General features: G+C 43.1%; 2 protein-coding genes across 3 annotated transcripts in view; one reads left to right on the top strand and one right to left on the bottom strand.

Annotated features, from left to right (window-relative positions):
* Positions 1-21,171, bottom strand: part of THUMPD1 (THUMP domain containing 1) — a 31,507-nt gene extending 10,336 nt beyond the window's left edge. The window contains exon 1 of the mRNA XM_069983808.1: positions 21,118-21,171. Coding sequence (XP_069839909.1) covers positions 21,118-21,156 — 39 coding nt within the window. The 5' untranslated portion in view covers positions 21,157-21,171. The remainder of the gene's footprint in view (positions 1-21,117) is intronic.
* Positions 2,802-22,832, top strand: LOC138801228 (acyl-coenzyme A synthetase ACSM3, mitochondrial-like). 2 transcript variants are annotated; one of them, XM_069983805.1, is made up of 14 exons: positions 2,802-2,853; positions 7,414-7,636; positions 7,737-7,947; positions 8,944-9,148; positions 9,236-9,379; positions 13,784-13,940; positions 15,398-15,477; positions 16,209-16,332; positions 18,574-18,654; positions 19,271-19,372; positions 20,551-20,678; positions 20,855-20,954; positions 22,115-22,234; positions 22,312-22,832. In XM_069983805.1, exons 2-14 carry the CDS (start codon positions 7,433-7,435, stop codon positions 22,396-22,398), a joined length of 1,743 nt encoding a protein of 580 aa, XP_069839906.1. In that variant the 5' UTR covers positions 2,802-2,853; positions 7,414-7,432; the 3' UTR covers positions 22,399-22,832. The 2 variants fall into 2 exon arrangements, with proteins under 2 accessions (XP_069839906.1, XP_069839907.1); XM_069983806.1 differs by lacking the exon at positions 19,271-19,372.
* Positions 22,833-23,130: the final 298 nt, after the last annotated feature.

Here is a 23,130-nt window from a genome sequence, read left to right as displayed (position 1 = left end):
ACCTATTACATGGAGCAATGTACAGATTCAATGATTTTTCACCCTGTTAAAGGACAATGATCAGCGGATAATTGGGTCCTCGGCTGACAGTTGCCTTTCACACATAGAGAGAGACCTGCTAAGACCGGTAACGCAGGAAGAAGTGGCAAAGAGCCACCTCCTCAACCTGGTTTCCAGCTGATCTTTAATAGTATGGTTTCTCCAGAATGCCACAGTGTTCAAGAATAAATCATAGTGCATTGTAGTGATGGTGCCCATGCCTGTGCTCATAGTTTAGACAGCATGAAAAAGCTAACAGGCTCACTATAAGAATGTGACCGACTAATTATCATAGGGGAATGTATGGCAAGACAATCCCTTTAACAGATGAGGGTAAGATTTCTCATTAGCATATGAAGGTCGTCTTACATATTGTACTAGCAATAGCTAACGTGAAGTGCTTTAATACTGTACATAGTTGATATTTAACTTCCATCTTTTATGGTTTAGAATGTTACACATTAATTTGGCACTATAATAATATCTTGATAGTAACTATGTGCAGACAGCTACTGTCCATAGCACATTCCTAGAACAAGCTGAGAACTGCAAGATAACCAGAGGCAAATCCTGTAGAGACAGGGTCACTAGTGTCCTCAAGGGAAGCATCCATGGTGTGATACGAAACACATAAACCAGCTGTCCATATAAGTATAGTGGGGAGGTGATGGGAGACAAACAGACACAGGTAGGCACAGAGAGGTACAGGAGCATGTAGTGAGTGTTAAATCTTACCCCAGCACTGGATTCACAGCTTACACTGTTCAGTGCTGCCATGTAATGTCCCCCATTGCTGCTTTTAAGGGGAATAGGGTTACAGGAAAGCAGGATCTCCTCTCCTATTTAAGTGCATTGGGAGATATCATTGATATTAGTCTATATCTACTACATCCGTGAAAACAGACGATTTGAGATGTAGCCCTTAGAGCAGAAATCTTCATATATAAGTTATATAATGACCATATATAGTGCTACTTCTCCATAAAACCGTATCTAGAAAAGGTACCTAAAAGTGTATGTACCCTTTAAGGATAAAAGTTTTTCTAAAAGCCGGTCCATATCCAAGATGGTGCTGGCTGGAGAACTACATCTCCCAGCATGCATTGGACCTCAGAGCCAAGTATCCACCTCTGGGCTGTTCATCAAGACTGGTCCCCCCAACCCCACTGTATCTATGGCAGCACTAACATGGTGTGCATAGTAAAAGATAGATAATGTCATGATACCCTGATTTGTGCAAAGTTGCAGTAAAAAGGCACCAATTTTTGCAAATCATGGCAGAACTGTAGCCAAGAGACAATACAGTATTTTTGGGTGGTCATGGGCCCCCCAGGAGCCCTGGGCCCCGGGCTACCGCCCGAAACGGAACTGTTATAATCCGCTACTGCATCTGGTAGCATCAGCCCATCTCTGCCTCAGTCTGCTTCTGCTTTACACTGTCAACACAATATCTACCTACCTACATAGATATATTAGAAAGCGCGAGAGAGATAAAACAACTGTGTTTCCTTTTCCCTATACTGCTCAGGAGGCTGTTACTGTTTTGTTTTTTCCCCTCTCCTTGGTCAGGTGCTCACTGATTGGTGTGATGTCAGTGGTGGGCGGGGTGACAGATGAAGGGTTACAGCTTGCCTGGCAACAGAAGAGACAGATCATGTGACTTTAGTTTCAGAAGGAAGGGGGAGGACAGAGGAGTAGAGACTAGGAAGTGAGGATTTTCTACAGCTTCAGGGTGTCAGGATGTGCATACAGTTTTACATTGACAGCCATTGATTGGGTGTCCAGCAGGGGAGCACTATACATAGAAGTCAATGGTACTCATTGAATTCTATAAATAGTGAGCCCCCTGCTGGACACTCCATTGGAATTACACCTGATTCGAGACGTTGCGGTATTTCAGAGAATTTGAAGTCTCCATGATTTACTTAATTAAGGGAAATAGCAGTATATGTACGTTTCCCATAATTAATGTACATTAGGAATTTGTCTAACTTTCCATAAGTAATAACATATTAAAAAATACTTTTGGCCAGAGTGGTCCTTTAAGGGTATGTTCACACTGAGTAAAATAGGCATAATTCCACCTGCCTCAGTGTGTCATATCATCTCATTGGGGGAGCGCGCACTCCTCCACAGCCGCCGCTCTTCGCTCAAAGAAGTGACATGTCACTTCCTTGCGGGGAGAATGATGGCAGCAGAGGAGTGCGCGCCCTCTCTTTACTCACAGCGGGACACTGAGCATGGAAGTATTCCGCGGCGGAGAGCTCCGTCGTGGAATTCCGCCGTATTTGCTCAGTGTGAACATACCCTAAGAAAGGACGAAAGCGGGAGTTGAACACCAACCAATTTGACATTGCTAGTGGTGGTCATGGTAATCACTGCTCGTTCTGCTCAGGCCGCCATGCACACACAGAGCTACTGACAACCATCCAATAAAGGTTAATAAATTGTTACATTGACAACGTTTTGCGTTAATATTTTATTTTGGGCTTTCGTGCTGAAGGCACTTTACCCTTCTATGTGTTCTCTATGACCTTGAGTGTGCTCAATAATGCAGCACCTATTAGGTTCTGTTCTTAGCAGATTACATATGTATTAGGATATAGCTGTCTATTCAGTTCTTTAATGTAAGATTTGGAAAGTATGAGAACAATTATTCAGATGCATTGAGTTCATTCAACTTTACAGCAGAAGAATAGTTAATAGTAAGTAACTCTGCCTCCTAGGTGGTGCCTCAGCCAGGGGCAGCCCCTTCTGCTCTGTGACATTTCACATACATAGTCAGGAAAGGGAAGTTGGAGACTCTGACAGGCTGTGAGTATCACTATTGTGTGCGGGATCTTTCTGCTTACTATGTCGAAGTTGAAAAACTCATAGATATAGGAAATCTTATAAGCACTGGTAGATGGCGATGCATACTGCTATAGTGCAATAATGCTGCATTATCTACTATGGATAGGGGCTCTGTTTCCTGCAGAAATACTCTCTAATAACCAGTCTTCTAGTAGTGATATCACTCTGTACTATATGGCTTCTGTTTATATCTAACAAACTGGATGAAAGATATATTGATTGCCTAGGAGAATGCTTATGTAAGAATAAACAGACAGCTGAATTCTTAGTTTGCTTAGTTAGGTATACAGTGATACACCCCACCACCACCACCACACACCCTATACAGCAAGAAAAACTTTCCATTCAGGCTCCTGGGAGAGCTGAGTAAGGACACTGTGGTGTCACAATGGTGAACTGATACTGCATGATACACATAATTTATCACAGATGCATCCTGGGTATTTTACTTGATTAATTTATCATCCATCACAGCCTGCAAATTTTGTTACCCAGCTTTCCTGGGTCGCCATATCTGCCTAGGTCCCCAATTCTCATATTATAGAATAAGTAGATTTATTATCCAAGAGCCAGAAAAAGCTGTAATTGACAAGTCTACCATGTTATGCTAAATCTCCAAAATTGTAAATCTGCCTAGCTAGGCAGATTTACCTTTTAGGGTCCTGGAAAAGCAGGAATACAAACTACATGGGGGTGTAATAGAGACGGCTGAAAATGAAATCTACCTTGATAAATCCCTCTTGCTCCAGGCAGATTAGCTTTGCAGGAACCCAGGAAAGCTAAGTAACTCGCACACCATCTAACACTTTATAGGGAGGGTGTATAGCTCCATAAGACTTGGAGTCCATCATGTATGTCCCATTTGCCTAGACTGTCAGTAAAAAGTCTTTACTACCTAAATAGGCAATATTGACATTCAGACACCTAGGAAAGCAGGGTTACATATTCTCTAAGTTTAAACTAACAGTTTCCTAAACAGCTTGGGGACTGGTATAAACTGGAGTAAATGGGCTTTATTCCCTGATCCTTTGTCTGAATTTCCAGTTGTGATGGTGAGCTCATGAGAAATTTTAGCTAGTCCCCTCTTGAAGATGGAATGAAGGAGGTATTTTTGTATTGGGCAGATATAGTAGTTGGGCCTTGTCTGTGCATCCATATAGTTAGGCCCCCTATGTGACTCCACATGGTAGTTAGGCCCCTTTTGCATCCATACTGTAAGAAGGCCCCTAGTAGGTAGTATCCCCCATGTAGGCTTCCCACCCTGTAGGTAGACCCCCTGGGTAGTTAGCCCATCTGGGCCCTAACGATAAGCCTCTACAAGTCAATAGTTTCCTTCATTTTGGTAATCCTCACAAGGGAACTCCACTTTGTAGTATAAAAAAAACACCCACACTCACCTGAGTCCTGCGCAGTGCTCTGGTGTCTCCACTACCACTCCATTCTGAAAGCAGCACTTGAGTGACATCACTCTTCCCCTGAGCTCAGGGGGAGAGAGCAGGCGCTTATTATTGCCTAGGGTCACCTGAGTGCCTGGCAGGGAAGGGAGCCAATGGCTCCTTGCTCTGTCAGTACACCGCATTTAACTGTAAGTGCATATTGTTAGTGCTTAGGAAAATATGGCAGGGGTACGCCAAGGAAAAGGGGCGAATCTCACCCTTTTTTGTGGCATACGCCAGGGGGGCACAATGATAAATCCCCCCTTAGAGTCTGGTCATCCTGACAACATGGGCACTGTCCCTGTGTTCACTTGATCAAGCAGCAGGAGCCTGGTAGTAATATACAGCTGGGACCTGCTGCCACTGCAGAGTCCCTGTGTTACCCATCGTTAGCCTGGGACCTAACAAAAGCCGCCGTGTCTGCCATGGCTACCTACGGAGTATACCAATGCATTATCCAAGCAATCAGCAAATTGCATTACGACATCCCCTAGAGAGACATAAAAAAATAAAAAGATGAAAAAACACGCACAGCAATAAAAAACAACTAGCAAACCATGTTTTTCATTAAAAAGTGTTTTTATTTGTAATAGTGTAAAAAATGTAAGGGCTGATATGGTTCACTGGAGCACTGTATATGTGGTGTGAGCCCTCCGGTGATGTTGTGTCGGAGGATTGGCCGGTCATTTGCTAGGTGGTGAAGTGTAATGCCACTCCGGTGGTGGTTGGCCGAGATACAGCCGGACCTCAAGATGTTACTTCGTGACGCCAGTGCCAAGAAGTCACACAGTTGTGCTGGCTTTTATTTTATAAGGCCGGTTGTACCTTTTTTCCCTGTGGTCAGTGTCCTGCCGGGTTGCTACCGGGTCCCTTGGGATGATGTCACTGTTGGCCAGAGTGGTGTAGTCACCCTCCCGGACTATCAGAACTGCCACCCACAGAAAGGGGAAGTGTCCCAAGGCTGTAATGTATACTGTGTTGGTGTGGGGTGAAGAATCGCACAGTCTCTTTTACTTAAATAAGCCTGTTTTTACTTTAGAAGTAACTTGTGTGCAGCATGTTATACAGCTATCACTTGACAGTATAGGTTTCTCTTGAGAAAGCACTTGATAATACACTTGATAATACTTGTAGACAAATACTTGACAATACAGCAACCAGATCTGCGATAGGAATGTAGTAGAGCGTACAGTCGTACCGAGTGAGTAGTGTACGAAGAGATCCAAAGAATCAGAGTAGCAGATAGGAGGATGTTGTGAGAGTCTCAACCCAAGTAGTACTGTGCTCTGCCGGGATGTTGGAGGATGAGGTAGAAGAATACTTTGAAGAAGATGAAGAGAATACCTGTGCCCGTGTATTGACCTTTGGGTCTTCGCACCACGTCATGCCCACTAGATTTGGGGGACCCATCCTAGAGGGTAACACAGGCCCCAGACCTTGTTACCTGGGATGAACGGAATGCTGAGGGTTCCCTGCTGACAACTACGCTGCGAGATAGAGTTCATAGGCCTTAGCAACTTTGCTCTATCCGGATCAGTTCCTAGCTTACTGCTGTCTGTGGATACTGTCCTGCTCTGTGACTCTCCATGTCCACGGCGTGGGTTGAGGTTGTCTCTGACTTGTCCTCTCTTGTAAGGCTTTAACACTGAATAGTGTTGTGTAGCTTTACTGAATAGAAACTGTTAGATGTGTCCTGTCTTGCGTCCTACCTATACAGGGTTCTGACTAAGACTGACTAGAGTAGGGGACCTGGCAGAGGGCCAGGGCCCAGAGAGGACCCCTGTAGAGAGCTGTCTAGCTTGCGTCCTTCCTCTACAATGTCCAACACGAAAGACTTAAGCACCTCCCACACCCATGTGACTTCCTTCCTCAGCGTATCTAAAGTGCGGTGAAAAGTGGGTGAAGAGTGCAATAGAAGATGTGAAGAGAAAGATTATATGAGAGAAGAACAGATTCCTATAGGTTCACAGATCCATGTGACACACAAACAAATAATAACCCTTACATACTTCAGCTGTGCAGCATCTGAATACACACTTCTATAATAGCAGCATCTAGTGGCGAAACTTTACCATTACCTCCATCACCACCCTTACACAATAAGTACAGGCTTTTTCGAAGGGTGTAACCAATAGTAACACCCGTGGTAGGACACTACATAAACAGCTCCTGAGCAGCCTGGGGCACGTACCGGCCGCGGCTGCAGCAGAAACTTTTATTACCAGGGCGGCAGGCAGAGGTGGGTAGGTGTCTAGTCACCGCTCTCTACCTGTCAGCGCACTTGGCGGGATGATTGACAGGAAGAGGTCAGTAATGGGCCTCTCTGTCTGTCAATCATCCCCTCAGAGTGCAGGCAGAGAGAGGTGACTAGACACGGGCGGGGAGCCACCCAGATGACTACCTCCTCCTCCTCTGCCTGAAGCCTCGGTAATAAAACCTCTTTTTCTCCAGGATACAGCTACTGCTGCAGCCACGGCCGGTGCGTGCCATGAGCTGCCTAGGAGCTGTATACAGTGCTTCAGGGAATCATATCAGCCCAACTGGGCTGATTGGTTCCCTTTAAACCACTAGGACTGAAGTTATCTCCAGGCTTCCACCCATTGTGTATGGAGCCAGCTCAGCTACTGAGACAGCTTCATACTATCTACCTAACATTTTGAACTAGATGGACCTGAAATGTTAGAAGGGGTGAAGGATTTTTACACAGATGTATGAATCCTCATCCATGCTAGACTAGGATCATATGGGGTAAGGGATGGAGAGATGAATGCACCATGGGATCTATATTTAAAGGGGCAATTTTTCGTGCCACATTTAAATATTCTATTTGCATTCATGTTCCAGTAGAGTTGAGTGTGATCGCTCGACATTTGAATACCGAAGTTGGATGCAGTCCTAGGGAGTCCTGGAATACAGCCTATGGCCTATGGCTGTCCAAATGTTTTCTAGGCAGGCTTAGGGCTGCATCCAACTTTTTTAGCCACCAGTTTCAAATGTCAAGCGATCACACTCGAGCATGATCAATTTGCGCTCATCTCTAATGTCCAGTTTATTAATACAAAGTCTATTTTTTCTTCCTATACAGGGACCTGATCTGAACTACCATGAAAATTATCCTTGAAGTTAAACGCTTAACCACCTATATTACCGCAAGGGTCTGCTCCAGATTATTCAGCACGAGCCAAAAGTTTTATACCCCTCAGAATTTCTCAGATTATGAAGATATTAGGTCGACTTACAAACTTGATCTGCCAGAATACTTTAACTTTGCAAGCGACATCTTAGACAAATGGACTGCTGCAGATAAGGTGATTGTCCACGATTCTTTCTTAAAGGGACCTCTAACAACATAAAAACGGTGATGTATATGGTTGCACGGTATTAGTAATTGTTATGGTCTTTTCCCAGGATGGCAGTAGACATTCCAATCCTGCTTTGTGGTGGATAGATGGTCAAGGAAAAGAGGTCAAATGGAGCTTCGATGAGTTGGGGTTTCACTCCAGGAAAGTGGCAAATATACTCTCTGATGCTTGTAACTTGAAACCAGGGGACAGAGTTATTGTGATTCTACCTCGGTTACCGGAGTGGTGGCTGTTCAATGTTGCATGCATTAGAGCCGGTAGGTAGACTAAGGGCCCTATTACATGGAGCGGTTTTTAACGATTAACAATAAACGATCGCAAATGAGATTGTTTATCGTTAACCTGAAAACGTTCACCATATTACACAGATTGATGGTCGTTAGATACGATCGTTATTACGATCGTTATTGCTATAGTTTATTCCTTCTGATCTAAGAAAAACAATTGGCAAGGTGCTATTACACTGAACGATTAGTGAAAAAAATGCGGAATTACAGCGAACGATTAGCAAACAATTAACAATAATTTTAGGTTCAGATCTAAATCAACGACGTACAAACAATTTTATGATTGTTGCCTGCAATTACACAGAACGATTATCGTTTAAATTCGAACGGTATAACGATTTTTCGCACGATAATCGTCCAGTGTAATAGGGTGCTAAGGGACCTGTCTACATGTCAAAAGCAGTCTTTTAGACAATCGTATAAGATGGGTTCCAAGAAGAGATGAGCAAACGTGCCGAAAGTCGAGGTTTGTTCAAACCCGACCAATTGGCATTTGAATCCCGGTGATTGGAGAAGGTGGATGCAGCCATAACACTGCCTGGAAAACATGGATACAGCCTATGGCATAGTAGACCTGCATCGGGGAGGATTGTACCACACCATTCACCATTCATCTAAATACAGTCATTGGCTGTTTCCTTCAGCTTTTGACTTTGTATTGGGCTGCAGGGTGCATGCAGGAGCACCACTCTATTCAGAGTCTTTGGCACTGTGGTCATGCAGTAAAGAGGCAACCTGAGGCTTGATACCCTGCTTCTCATAGGTGCTGGAGGTCCTGAGGTAACTTACTGCAAGATCATCAATCTAAATAATTGGAAAACTCCAACTCTGGTATCACAATTGTCAGCCTCCTCAAGCGATATCTGCAACAATACATATTATTGGGGACTTGACCATAAACAATCCACCACAAATATGTCCTCATCTTAGGTTGTCCCATCTAAGGTTTCCATATTTACTTCACAGGTCTGGTTTTAATTCCTGGGACAACACAACTTACAGCAAAGGACATTCTACACAGGCTACACACATCAGGAGCGAGATGCATCATCACCAGCCAAGAACTGGCACCAACTGTAGACACCATCTCAGCCCAAGCTCCATTGCTGAAGACCAAAATGACTATGTCTGGAAAGAGAGACGGGTGGCTGAATTTTCAAGATCTCTACAAGTACGTCCTATCCTATTGGCATGTACTGATTAAGTCAGCAATGATCATGTAATAAATTGTAATGTGATGTATTTACACTTATTTAAGGGCAGCCAACGACGAGTATACGTGTGTTAGGACAAGGAGTACAGAGCCGATGACCATTTACTTTACCAGTGGCACTACAGGGTCTCCAAAAATGACAGAACACAGTCACTGCAGCTATGGGCTAGGACTGACTGTCAATGGAAAGTAAGTATAAATGGAAGAGATTATATATGTTGCATTACATTTATTCTCCTTAACTACAATTCATTGGTTAAGACAGAGCTGGCACCAGCATCAGCATAGCTCCATGTCATTAGGGTAAGTATGCTCCAGACTTCTCAAGCCAAGGATCTAGGAAAACAGGGCCCAACTATGACTGTACTGTCCAAGGGCCCACATGTGCATGGAGCTGAATAATCTATTTTTAATCTATATTTGTGCTACAAATCTTCTCACTATATGTTCTTGGAAAGTTGTCTTTTAAAGTGGTCATGTCCACCTTCTACTAGACACAGCACAACTCCAGTCCTCAGTTTGAGTGTGGTTTTACAGCACCGTTCCATTGAAAAGAATGGAGCTGGATTGTAATACCACATACAACCTGAGGACAAGTGTGGCGCTGTTTTTGTAAGAAATTAGCAGTTTTTTTTTCTAATCATAAAATAACCCTTTAACTCCCTTCTATAAGAGTGCAACCCTATTGACATTAATAAAAAAAAACATTCTTAGGCCATGTTCACACATGGAAAAACAGCGGCCATGCCGTGTCACAGAACGTCCGCTGACTGAGATGTTTAACCCGGCCGATACTGCAGTATTAACCGGGTGAACATCACTTGAACTTAATTTGAATGCGGGCACATTTGAGTGTGCCCGCACTCCAATTAGCTATTGCAGACAATGTAAAGTATGGCTGGGAGCCGCACTTTACAGTGCTCGCCAAATGTATTGGCACCCCTGCAATTCTGTCAGATAATACTCAATTTCTTCCAGAAAATTATTGCAATCACAAATGCTTTGGTATTAATCTCTTCAATTAATTTGTCTTCAATGGAAAAACCACAAAAATAATTGTCAAAAAGCCAAATTGGATATAATTCCGCACCAAACATAAAAAAGGGGGGTGGACAAAAGTATTGGCACTCTTATGCTGCGTTTACACGGAACGATTATCATGCGAATTTGCACGATAACGATCATATTCGAATGATAATCGTACGTGTAAACGCAGCGAACGATCGAACGATGAGCGAGAAATCGTTCATTTTGATCTTTGAACATGTTCTTAAATCGTCGTTCGCAAAAAATTCGCAGATCGTTCTGTGTAAACAGTCATTCACCGATTTTTCCTATGTGCGAGATAGGCTTAAGCGATCGCAAAACGAATTTTCCATATGATATATCGTTCCGTCTAAACGCTGATCGTTATAAAAAAAACATGTTACTTCAAAATCGTTAATCGTACGATCGGGCAAATTATTGTTCCGTCTAAACGTAGTATTAGAAAAATCGTGATGCTTGTCTAATTTGTGTAATTAACAGCACCTGTTACTTACCTGTGGCACATAACAGGTGGTGGCAATAACTAAATCACACTTGCAGCCAGTTGAATGGATTAAAGTTGACTCAACCTCTGTCCTCTGTCCTGTGTCCTTGTGTGTACCACATTGAGAATGGAGAAAAGAAAGAAGACCAAAAAACTGTCTGAGGACTTGAGAAGCCAAATTGTGAGGAAGCATTAGCAATCTCAAGGCTACAAGTCCATCTCCAAAGACCTGAATGTTCCTGTGTCTACCGTGCGCAGTGTCATCAAGAAGTGTAAAGCCCATGGCACTGTGGCTAACCTCCCTAGATATGGACGGAAAAGAAAAATTGACCAGAGATTTCAACAAAGGATTGTGCAGATGGTGGCTAAAGAACCCCGGCTAACATCCAAACAAGTTCTAGCTGCCCTGCAGTCCGAGGGTACAACTGTGTCACCCCGTACTATCCGTCGCCGTCTGAATGAAAAGAGACTCTATGGTAGGATACCCAGGAAGACCCCACTTCTGACCCAGAGACATAAAAAAGCCAGGCTGGAGTTTGCCAAAACTTACGTGGGAAAGCCAAAAACTTTTTGGAAAAATGTTCTCTGGTCAGATGTGACAAAAGTAGAGCTTTAGGGGAAAAGCCATCAACATAGGGAGAGATTTATCAAACTTGGTGTAAAGTGAAACTGGCTCAGTTGCCCCTAGCAACCAATCAGGTTCCATCTTTCATTTTCCAAAGAGTCTGTGAGGAATGAAAGGTGGAATCTAATTGGTTGCTAGGGGCAACTGAGCCAGTTTCACTTTACACCATGTTTGATAAATCTTCCCCATAGCGTTTACAAGGAAAGAAAAGAAAGAAAAAGAAAGAAAAGAACACGGTCCCTATAGTCAAACATGGCGGAGGTTCCCTGATGTTTTGGGGTTGCTTTGCTGCCTCTGGCACTGGACTGCTTGACCGTGTGCATGGCATTATGAAGTCTGAAGACTACCAACAAATTTTGCAGCATAATGTAGGGCCCAGTGTGAGAAAACCGGGTCTCCCTCAGAGGTCATGGGTCTTCCAGCAGGACAATAACCCAAAACACACTTCAAAAAGCACTAGAAAATGGTTTGAGAGAAAGCACTGGAGACTTCTAAAGTGGCCAGCAATGAGTCCAGACTAGAGATGAGCGAACCTCGAGCATGCTTGAGTCTATCCTAACCCGATCGTTTAGCATTTGATTAGCGGTGGCTGCTGAAAGGGAACCTGTTACCCCCCGTGCCGGGGTGAAGGCCGCCCGACCCCCAGCTACAGCCCCTTATACCTACTCCATCTGGCCAAGTCCCGCTCCTGGAGTCGGTCCCGGGACGGAGATATCCTTGTCGGAAGCCCGGCACGCGCGCTGCTGAAATGAGTCCAACGCCCATCGAGAATGACAGATCTATTTATTCTCTATGGACGTTGCACTCATCTCAGCAGACAAGAATATCTCCGTCCCGGGACCGACTCCAGGAGCGGGACTTGGCCAGATGGGGTAAGTATAAGGGGCTGTAGCAGGGGGTCAGGCAGCCTTCACCCCGGCACGGGGGGTGACAGGTTCCCTTGAAGTTGGATAAAGCCCTAAGGCCTAAGGCTGTGGAAAACATGGATATAGTCATTGGCTGTACCCATGTTTTCCAGAGAACCGTAGAGCTTTATCCAACTTCAGCAGCCATCGCTAATCAAATACCGAACGTTCGAGTTTAGATGGACTCGAGCATGCTCGAGGTTCGCTCATCTCTAGTCCAGACCTGAATCCCATAGAACACCTGTGGAGAGATCTAACAATGGCCGTTTGGAGGAGGCACCCTTCAAATCTGGAGCAATTTGGACCTGGAGCAATTTGCCAAAGAAGAATGGTGTAAAATTCCAGCAGAGCATTGTAAGAAACTCATTGATGGTTACCGAAAGCGGTTGTTCATTTTGTCTAAAGGTTGTGCTACCGAGTATTAGGCTGAGGGTGCCAATACTTTTGTCTGGCCTATTTTTGGACTTTTGTGTAAAATGATCGATGATTTGACTTTGACATTCTTTCATTTCTTTTCATTTTTTCATTCTCTTTCATGCAAGCAAAATAAATGAAGATATTATTACCAAAGCATTTGTGATTGCAATAATTTTCTGTAAGAAATTTAGTATTATCTGACAGAATTGCAGGGGTGCCAATACTTTTGGCCAGCACTGTACATTGTGTGCACAGTCTATTTCTTGCAGCCGCTGTTCAATGAATAGCGACTGCACAAAATAGACATGTGATTTTTCTGTGCGGCCAGATGGAGTTAATGTGACCAGCCGCTGTCGTTAAAGCAACTCTGTATCCACAATCTGACCCCCCCAAACCGCTTGTACCTCCGGATAGCTGCTTTTAATCCAAGATCTGTCCTGGGGTCCATTCGGCAGGTGATGCAATTATTGTCCTAAAAAACAACTTTTACACTTGAAGCCCGTGCCAAACGGGAGTATCTGTGCCCTAACTTTGCACCACCCCTCCGACCCTCCTCCCCGCCCTCTTCATCATTAGGAATGCCACTGGAACATTTTCTCCATGATGAACATTGCACAGGTGGTTAACAATCCAGCCCATGTTCAGTATTCACACAGCTGACGAATAGCAGACAATCTGCATAGAGCATTCCTAATGATAAAGAGGGTGGGGAGGAGGAACGGAGGGGTGGTGCAAAGTTAGGGCACAGATACTCCCGTTTGGCACGGGCTGCAAGTTTAAAAGTTGTTTTTTTTTAGGACAATAACTGTATCACCTGCCGAACGGCCTCCAGGACAGATCTTGGATTAAAAGCAGCTATCTGAAGGTACAAGTGGTTTTGGGGGGGTCAGATTGTGGGTACAGAGTCGCTTTAAACAACGGCTGTTGTTGCAAGCCTGCAACAACGGCCATTGTTTTATAAAAAAAACAAAAAAACATAGTGTGAACGAGGCCTTATAGTATTTTTTTTACAAGATTGTTGGAAGTGGTAAGGTTTATATGTGCTAACTACTGGTCTGTGGTGTCTCTTGGTGAAACGTATGCAGAATCATTGTGTAATTATTGTGTCCATACAGGTATTGGCTGGATTTAACCCCTTCAGATGTGTTCTGGAATACATCAGACACGGGCTGGGCGAAGTCTGCATGGAGCAGTGTTTTTGCTCCTTGGATTCAAGGCTCGTGTGTGTTTGCTCACTACATGCCTCGATTTGACCCAACCGTAATATTAGAAGTAAGTTAAAAGAGCGATTCCTTAATACACAAAGCAAGTCAATATGACAAGACACCCAAACATTTATCAGATCCTTAATTTGTTTGACATGTTTGCATAAGGTCCCACAGAGCAGCCGCTATATGGCCAGAAATTGAGATGTGGTTGTGTGCAAATCGGTGCAGTTTTCAAATGCTTTTAATATCCACATTATATTTCTTGGATAAATGTTTCCTTACACTTCGGCCTAATTACTTATATCTCAGATTACAGATTAGTGTCTGTTTTAAATATATTCCTTACCAGACAGTAAGAGCTAATTGGAGATTTCAGCTCTAAAGCATACAGGATTGTGAATGTAGTTCTGGACTATAACACAAGCAGTAACTCAGGATCGATAGAGGATAGGTAGGGTGACGCTTACTGCAGTGGTAGGGTAGGTAGGGTGACGCTTACCAGGTTATTGCAGATCTCCACTTCTGGTCCCCTCTTAATACATGGGAAATAGAGGCAATGCCTGCTTGGCCAATTCCTGTTTTAATAGGCGAGCTGCTTCTTTGGCATTTCATGTGTGTTGAGAGAGGACTAGAAAAAGGAGGCAAAATATATTGAAAAGTCCTGCAGGTACACTGTAATCTTCTAATGCGAGCAGGGGACAGAAGTCCCGGAAGCACCATAGACTTCATTGCAACACAATTACAATGCAGTCTACGGCACTTCCAGGAATTCCATCTATCGCCCGCATCAGAAGAGGACAATGTACCTGCAGTATTGTCCTGCAGTCTCTAAGTAATAGGCACATTATTTAATATTTTTACCATGTCTGCACTTGATCCCATCAGACACCCCCTTAAGGGAAACTATTAGTAGGTTCTTACATACAAACCTGCAGAGTTGCTTTTTCTAGCGCAGGTCTTCTTACATTCCTCCTCCACAGTTTTTCACTATTTCATCAAAAGCTAATATGCAAATGAGCTTGTTTGGTGCACTGGAGGTGTTTGGCAGCCCCTCAGTGCATCATCCCGCCTGCCCACCTCCTACTTATGCACATTAATATATGCATAAATAGTCATGCATGTCTGCTCTCACCAGATCTTGCACATGCACAGTAAACGCCCCATGTATGGTGCCGGGCTGCTCCGCAAGATCTGGTGAGAGCAGAGAGACGTCACTACTTATACATATATTAGTATGCATAAGTAGGAAGCAGCATGCGAGCCAGAGGGCGGGATGGTGCACTAAGGGGCCGGGAACGCCCCCAGTGCACCTAATCGCTCATTTGCATATTTGCTTTTGATCAAAATGCATCGAAATGTGAAAAGCGGCACTGCGGAAACTAAGGCACATAAGAAGATCATTTGCATGTACAAACCTGCTGATAGTATGCCTTTAAGTCAGCTTCCAGCAGCATCTGCAGAAGTTTTATATGGTATATTAGTTGAATTGCACTTAAAACAAAGTTTTCCTCATTTATATAGACATTGGCCAACTACCCTGTCACTGCCTTCTGTGCACCTCCAACCGCCTACCGGATGCTAGTGCTATGCAACCTGGAAAGGTAACAATAAGCTATACCATTGATTTAATAAGCAGAAAGCCCAGAATTAGATTGAAAACTAAGGTCTGGAGTTCTAATAATTATATTAATAAACTGTATAATAAGGAATCCCCTAAGATGTTATCATTTAGAATCCAACAATAAGTCTGATGTTCTGTGGTAAAATCCTACCTGGAGCCCTTTAAAAGTGGCACTGATGTATCCAGAATATAAAGCAACCAGCTGCTGACTAGTGTTCCGGAAGGACCGATAAAACTGTGCCCTGATTACTATCCCCTCAGTGTATTGGAATAGGCAGCTCTGAATGGATGAATTCTATGGCTGTATTTTTAAGCATTACTATAATTTTAAAAATTATTGACATATCACAGAGACAAGGCGAAAGCTTTAAACATTTGGGCTCTGGGTATTCAGACCTCCACGATTGCTAGAATTAGCCGGGAGAAGCGCTTAGCTGACCGCTTCTCTATCTAGTTGGCTGCTCACTGTAGGAGGTGGGCTCCATATATTTCTATGGATTCCCTCTCCTGCAGAGAGACAGGTAGAGCATTGCACAGTTACTAGCTTCTCCTGGTTCATTCTAACAATCGGTGGAGGACTGAATGCCCAAACCTGACCGATCTCTGAGACATCAAATTATAATTTTTTTTTTTAAATGACTAACATTTATACAGCAGTCATGATAAAGGAATTATCTGTATCTTTATCTGTATATTTATTTACTTATAAAGTTACAAATTTAAGAGTCTAAACCATTGTGTGAGCGCCGGGGAACCCATCAACCCGGAAGTGATGGAGCAATGGAAAGTGAACACGGGACTTGACATATATGAAGGCTATGGTCAAACTGAGACCGTAAGTTACAACAGGATAAAACTCTATTATGTGCAACTAAGTGCTTGGCCATTTTTCATTTTTTATATTTGCCTTTGTTCTGGTTGGAGAGTTGAAGAGGAAATACCAGGAAATGGAAAAAAGGCAGACAGGGGGGTTTGAGGTAATCATAAACAAGTAAACTCATCCATTCTCGTGCCTCTGTTGTGCCACTCCAGGTTCCTATTGATGGTCAATGGGACCCAGGCTGGAATCCAAGTATATTACGTACCTGGCTCTTCTAACTGCAATGTCACAGCCCATCTGAGCAAATCCCCGCTCAGCCAGTCAGTGACAGTGTCCTGCTCCAGTTACTGATTGGCTGAGCAGGCAATCACTCAGCTGGGCACGTGCCATTGCAGCTAGAAGAGCTGCAGGACAATGGGACTCAGGAGCAGCACTACGGGGCACAAGGATGGGTAAGTTTACTTTGTTTATTATTTTCCCGCACCCCCGTCTGCCTTTTTTTTAAATTTCTTGGGACTTCTCCCTTAAAGGTGGTATTATTCTGACAGGATCAGCCTTGGATTATTAGACTGACTCTAAGGCTTTAAAGTTTTATGCATCAAAACCCATCTTTTTGGCTGGTACTTATATTACTGAACTATACTGCAACCAAAACCACTACTCATTGGCCAAGTGACCACCCCCTGTCATAGTCTCATTGTTTCCCTCTTGTTATAATGTGCTGTACATGGCTGTATGGATGGTTATTTGCCCATTCATTATCTTTAGGTAACAGGATCAGCACTTAAAGGGGAACTCTGGCGATTTTTACCCCTTCGAAATCAAGTGTTGTCAGAAAGCTATATAGACGTGTAATTTACTTAAAACGAATATACCATCATCAGGTACATTCACTGTAAGTTTTGCCCATGTATAGAACGGCGCTGGGAAGCCTGTGCTGCAGTCCTTTTTTTGAACCGCGGCCCGTTTCCTGTGTACGGCGCCATTCTATTCCCGCGCACCATCTGGGGGTGAAGCACTGGAGACGAGCCGGCCCGCTCCCAGTGGGAGGAAACCCCTGCCCCTGTATGATGTGGCTCCATTGATTCTTGATTGATTGGTTTCCTCCGGCTTCACCCCCCCGGCCCGGTGCCCGTGAATAGGACGGCGCCATACACAGAAACTGGGCCGCGGTTCAAAAAAAGGACTGCGGCACAGGCTTCCCTGCGCCATTCTGTATGTCCTGCAGAAAGTGGTGTATTTTTTCTTGTCTGGCCATCTAGGTCAGAAACTGTCCAGTGCAGTAACAAATCCTCATAGGAAACCTTTCCTGCTCTGGACAGTTCCTATCATGGACAGAGGTGGCAACAGAGAGCACTGTGTCAGACTGCTGAGAATACAGACACCACTTCCTACGGGAAATACAGCAGCTGATAAGTACTGGAAGATTTCCGATTTTTTTTCTTGAAAAGACGTAAATTACAAATCTGCATAGCTTTCTGACACCAGTTTATTTGAAATAAAACAACTGCGCCAGAGTCCCCCTTTAATACTGTTGGTAGCTCTGCTATCATCTAGTATAGATTGTAGGTTCCTCTATTCAGGATGCTTTTTTCTTATCACATAAGTGCCATGGCCTTGTCATACAGCCAATCAGCAGGGTGCCAGGAGTGAGACTTTAGTGGCAACTACCAGGCGTTTTCCACTGACTGCTATATATCTCAATATTAAACATTTTTAGCTGTAAACCAGCTATTTTTGGCCCTTTATATGGCAAAAAAACAGACGATGATGTGATATACAACATCCAAATAAACACGTTATATATGCAACACACATGGGAGGGTGTCCATGCAGAATATTAAAGGCTTAGGCTATATATCATAGGGACACGAGCCAACACATACTGGTATGGGGGCATTCACACAATCTCCACAATCTGTTGGTAACATGAATGGTGTCTGCAGAGTAGACCTTGGAGTTCCTTGCATCATTATTAATTGGGATCTTGGGAGCTGTGATTCTGTTAAATGTTCGTGTCGATGTACTGACACAGCTGTGCGGCTGTGTCGGTACACATACACAAACTTTCAAATAGTATCGGAGCTCCCAACATCATAATTAATCATGGCGCAAGGAGCTCCGAGGTCCACTCCGCAGACACCATTCATGTTACCAACAGATTGCGGAGATTGTGTGAATGCTCCCTAAGGGTGAATGAGGTATTATAAAGCAGCATGGACCCAACTAACTACAGTCATTATTATTATTATTTAGGTCCTGATATGTGGAACTTTCAAAGGAATGAAAATAAAACCTGGTTCCATGGGCAAACCTTCTCCAGGCTACGACGTCCAGGTACTTAGATCTCTGTAACTAGTATGAATGAAGCAAGAAGCGAAATATGAGAGCTCTTCTTCATGCCAGGTTTTAAATAAGGGTATCTACAATTAAACAAAAAACATAGTTACTTTCTTACAGAAACAGCCCCACCCCTGTCCTCAGGTTAAGTGTAGTATTACAATTCGGCTCTATTTGTTTCAACGGAACTGAGCCGCAAAGCCACACCCAAACTGAAGACCGGGGTGATGCTGTTTCTACAAGAAAGCGGACATGTTGGATAACCCTTTGAACTATATTATTGCATATAATGTATAAACAGTCTTTAGCAATATACCCAAAACAAGTATATGATTAGACATTATAACAGTCTTCTATACAGGAAAAAAAATGTGCACAAAAATTGTGCAAAATTGAGATATGTGACCAAAACTAATATTAAGTATTCTTTACAATATGTTCCATTCCTACCTGTACACAATGGGGGACATTGTTTCTGCACAATCCCAGCGTTCAGTAATAGGAGCTGTACCCACAATCTCTTAATTAGTTGCTTAGGTGGTCTACACAGTGGTTCTGGTGTATTTTTGAATTTGTTTATTTTATGTGTTTAATAACTATTTTATCATTCTAGATAGTGGATACTGATGGCAATGTGTTACCCCCAGATCAGGAGGGTGATATTGGAATCCGCATAGCACCTCAAAAACCTTTTTATCTTTTCTCTCAATACACCGTGAGCATATTTATAACAACCTCTTGGCTCTATTTGCCTTTGTGGCCCCTTTTTTACTGTCCCTAACCATCTAAAACAAAAAAAAAGAAATCAACTCTGAACATAAACTTGATAAAAAGTCTACAGCAACCAAGCAGACCTATGTGTCTCCATGGTAAGGCTCCTTTCACACATCTGTCCATCAAACTGAATCTGTTGTTCTATATGGGTTTCTATGGGCCTATTGTCACATATCTACTGTAATAGACATAGATCCATGCAGGGGCGGATTAACTTTACCATAGGCCCCGGGCTGTTCACCAAGCCTGGGCCCCCATCCCACTGTAACTATGGCAGCACTAGTGTGGTGTTCATAGTACAGGATAAATAATGTCATGATGCCCTGATTTGTGCAAAATTGCAGTAAAAAAAAGCAGCATTTTTTGGCAAATCATGGCAGAACTGTAGCCAGGAGACAATACACTACTGAAAGTATAAGTTTCTTTGGGTGGCCATGGGACTCCAGGAGCTCAGGGCCCCAGGCTACCGCCCAAAATGAACCTATTATAATCCGCTACTGGATCCATGCCACAAAAAAATAGGACGAGCCATTACGAATCGATCATAAAAATCAATGGGTCTGTGCAAAAAACAGATGCAATATAGATTGACACCTGTAAATTATTGACATTATGGACAGAAGAAACATTACTTATTCATGAAAGAGGCCTAAGACTACAAACAAGCCCTGTAGGCCTATCCTGCAGTCTTGCTTACTTTTTGCTGATATACATTCTGCAGGTTAACGACAAATGGACAAATGGAAGTAAGTAGGACTGCAGGATCAGACTACACATTCTATGTTTGTTGTCTGTTACTATGGAGACTCATAGGTCTGTATTGGAGGCATTGTTAGGCTATGTTCCCACTAATATCGGGGAAGGCTGCTGTCTCTATTTAACGAGACAGGCGCCTGCTCGATATTATTACGAAGTGGGAATATAGCCTTAAGTGTAACTGCCATAGCAGAAAACTTTTGACATGTCCTAAAGATACGTCTTTTCATCAAGGAGGGTTTGGGTGCTAAGCACATAGTAAAATAGTAACATGTAAACTTAGTGTGGCCCCCATCTATAGAGATGATGGTAAATTAGCAAATTTTGTAAGAAAAACAAACCTCTCATATCTATTGGCAATAGGGTGACCCAGAAAAAACTGCCTCAACCCGAAGAGGAGACTTTTATCTTACTGGGGACAGAGCCGTAAAAGATAAAGATGGCTATTTCTGGTTTGTTGGAAGATCGGATGATGTAATTCTATCTTCTGGGTAAATATAATCTTTTTTTTCAGCACAATAGACCTATAGTATCAAAATGGCACAGATAAATCCCCCTTGTTATTTCTGAAACTGCTCTGGAGTTTTTGAAGCATCATGAGAAAGAAAAAAAAATCACAGAATTATGTAGGCCTTTATGAATGAATGACTTTCCCTTATCCATCTAGATATCGTATTGGACCATTTGAAATAGAGAGCGCCTTGATAGAGCACCCGGCTGTTGCAGAATCTGCAGTGGTTAGCAGCCCTGACCCAGTCAGAGGAGAGGTAACCTTTAGCTAACGCTTTACTAAAATATTGTATTTTGCCTCCTATAACTATAGGACACAGACATTAAACTAGCACTCCAGATTGTTTGTGTTGCTGCTATAGTGCAGCATAAACTACGATTAGATAATAATGTAGATTTTTGTGTATACCGTATGCTTACCTGTTTCAGTGGAAGTGAGAGGCATGGGTTCCCAGCCATGATGATTCGTATTTGCCTTCTAAAATTATTTCCTAATTCTGTCTACACTTAGGGGGACATGTATAAAGCAGTGTACCTTGTGCTCCTTAGTATTTTTTGGCGTAAGTGTGATGTGCACAGCCCTTCGTCAGATTTACTAAACAGTGTAGCTCGGTGTATGTGTGAATATGACAGCTTACTCCAGTTTTTTGCCTTCTTGACATTTGTGGGCGTGGTTATCCGTAAGAATATTCTCAGCCGGGATTTATCATGTGAGAATTTTGAAATTTTCGCATTTTCGTTCGCATCTGTACTCCAGTCCCAGGGTAGCGGAACTTTTTTAACCAGGGTCAATTCATGAATACCTGCAGTAAAATGCACAGCGCCAGGGAAGCTATAGCAGGTGATTTATGAACCAACATGTGAATGTTCATAAATACCTTACTAGGCTGCAAACATATAAGCCAGTGCACAGTGCTAAAAATATTCGCAAAAAAAGGTGCAAATGATAAATGTCCCCCTTAGTATGAATCCTCTGGCTCTGTAGAGAGAGGTGGTGGAGTCTCATGAGGTCAGCTAATAAGGTTGCTGGGTAGGAGTCCAGGTAGATGACACTCATAAGAAGGTTGGTGTCAGTTCACATCATGAACTGATGTGGTTGCTTATACAAAGTGCATCTTTATGGTATGTTTACACAGAGAGATTTATTTGACAGATTATGGAAGCCAAAGCCAGGAACAGACTATAAACAGAGAACAGGTCATAAAGGAAAGACTGAGATTTCTCCTCTTTTCAAATCCATTCCTGGCTTTGGCTTCAATAATCTGTCAGATAAATCTCTCTGTGTTAACGCACCATTAGACCAATATTGCCACAAAGAGAAAGTGACTGGACCTACAAGAACAATTTAGATAGTGTATGAAGACACAGAAGGAAAAGAGCAGAGCAACCTAATTCACATGATGTCTTTAATGGACAGGTGGTAAAGGCCTTTGTGGTTTTGTCTCCTACATACACTGCACATGACCAAGAGAAACTGACAAAAGATCTACAAGAACATGTAAAGAAAGTGACGGCCCCTTACAAGTACCCCAGAAAGGTCTGTATCTCCTGTACATAAACAGCTTCACAGATGATACCATGTAACTTGTACTTTATTCTTTTTCTTTGGAATAGATTGAATTTGTTCGACAACTACCAAAGACAGTCAGTGGGAAGATCCGGAGGAACGAGCTGAGAAATAAAGAATGGGGAAAAGCGTAAAATACTACGGCCAGCGAAGTAAATCACTACTGTAGATATAATATTGTAGTCCAAGAATCCCTACCCCCCAAGCAAAGAATCCTGCCAACTCCTATGCAAAAGGAACCTGCGTATTCTTGGATTATGATCAATACAAAATTGGATTTTTTTTTTTTACCTGTAACAGTATATTAAGGTTGCTTGATGAGCCAAGATCTACAATGCTAGGTATATGTGACTCTATAGAATATAATCACCCTCCTGGCCAACTGTATTGAAATGTGTGGGTACATCATGTCCTCTTCCTAGGAATTGATTGCATACTAAGAGCTATGGGTGATCCTTCTGCCTCCTTTTTATTTTTTTATTACCTCCACATCAATGTTACAACAGATTTTTCTGCACTGATCATCCTGTGATCTCACAGGTTATAAAAAGTCTATTTTGAAAATAAAAATGTAAATAAATCATTGCAAAATAAATACTGTATGTAAAGCCTGGAGTCGTGGATCCACTGAACCGTCACTAGCGAAGGCACTAACCTCACCAGGGAGCGGAGTCTAAGGGGCCGCTGGTTTTTACCAGAGCCCGCCACAAGGCGGGATGGACTTGCTGCGGCAGGCGACCCCCAGGTCGCTACCCCTGGCTTGGTTGCTAGTGACGGCAGGCGAGGCGTGGCAGGAGCAGTAGGCAGGAGATAGTGCAGGCAGAGGTCTGTAGGCGTAATCGCAGGTGGCAGATAGTGCTCAGGAA

This window comes from Dendropsophus ebraccatus, chromosome 9 (assembly GCF_027789765.1).
Source record: "Dendropsophus ebraccatus isolate aDenEbr1 chromosome 9, aDenEbr1.pat, whole genome shotgun sequence".
NCBI lineage: Eukaryota > Metazoa > Chordata > Amphibia > Anura > Hylidae > Dendropsophus > Dendropsophus ebraccatus.
This window is presented reverse-complemented; position numbering and strand designations above follow the sequence as displayed.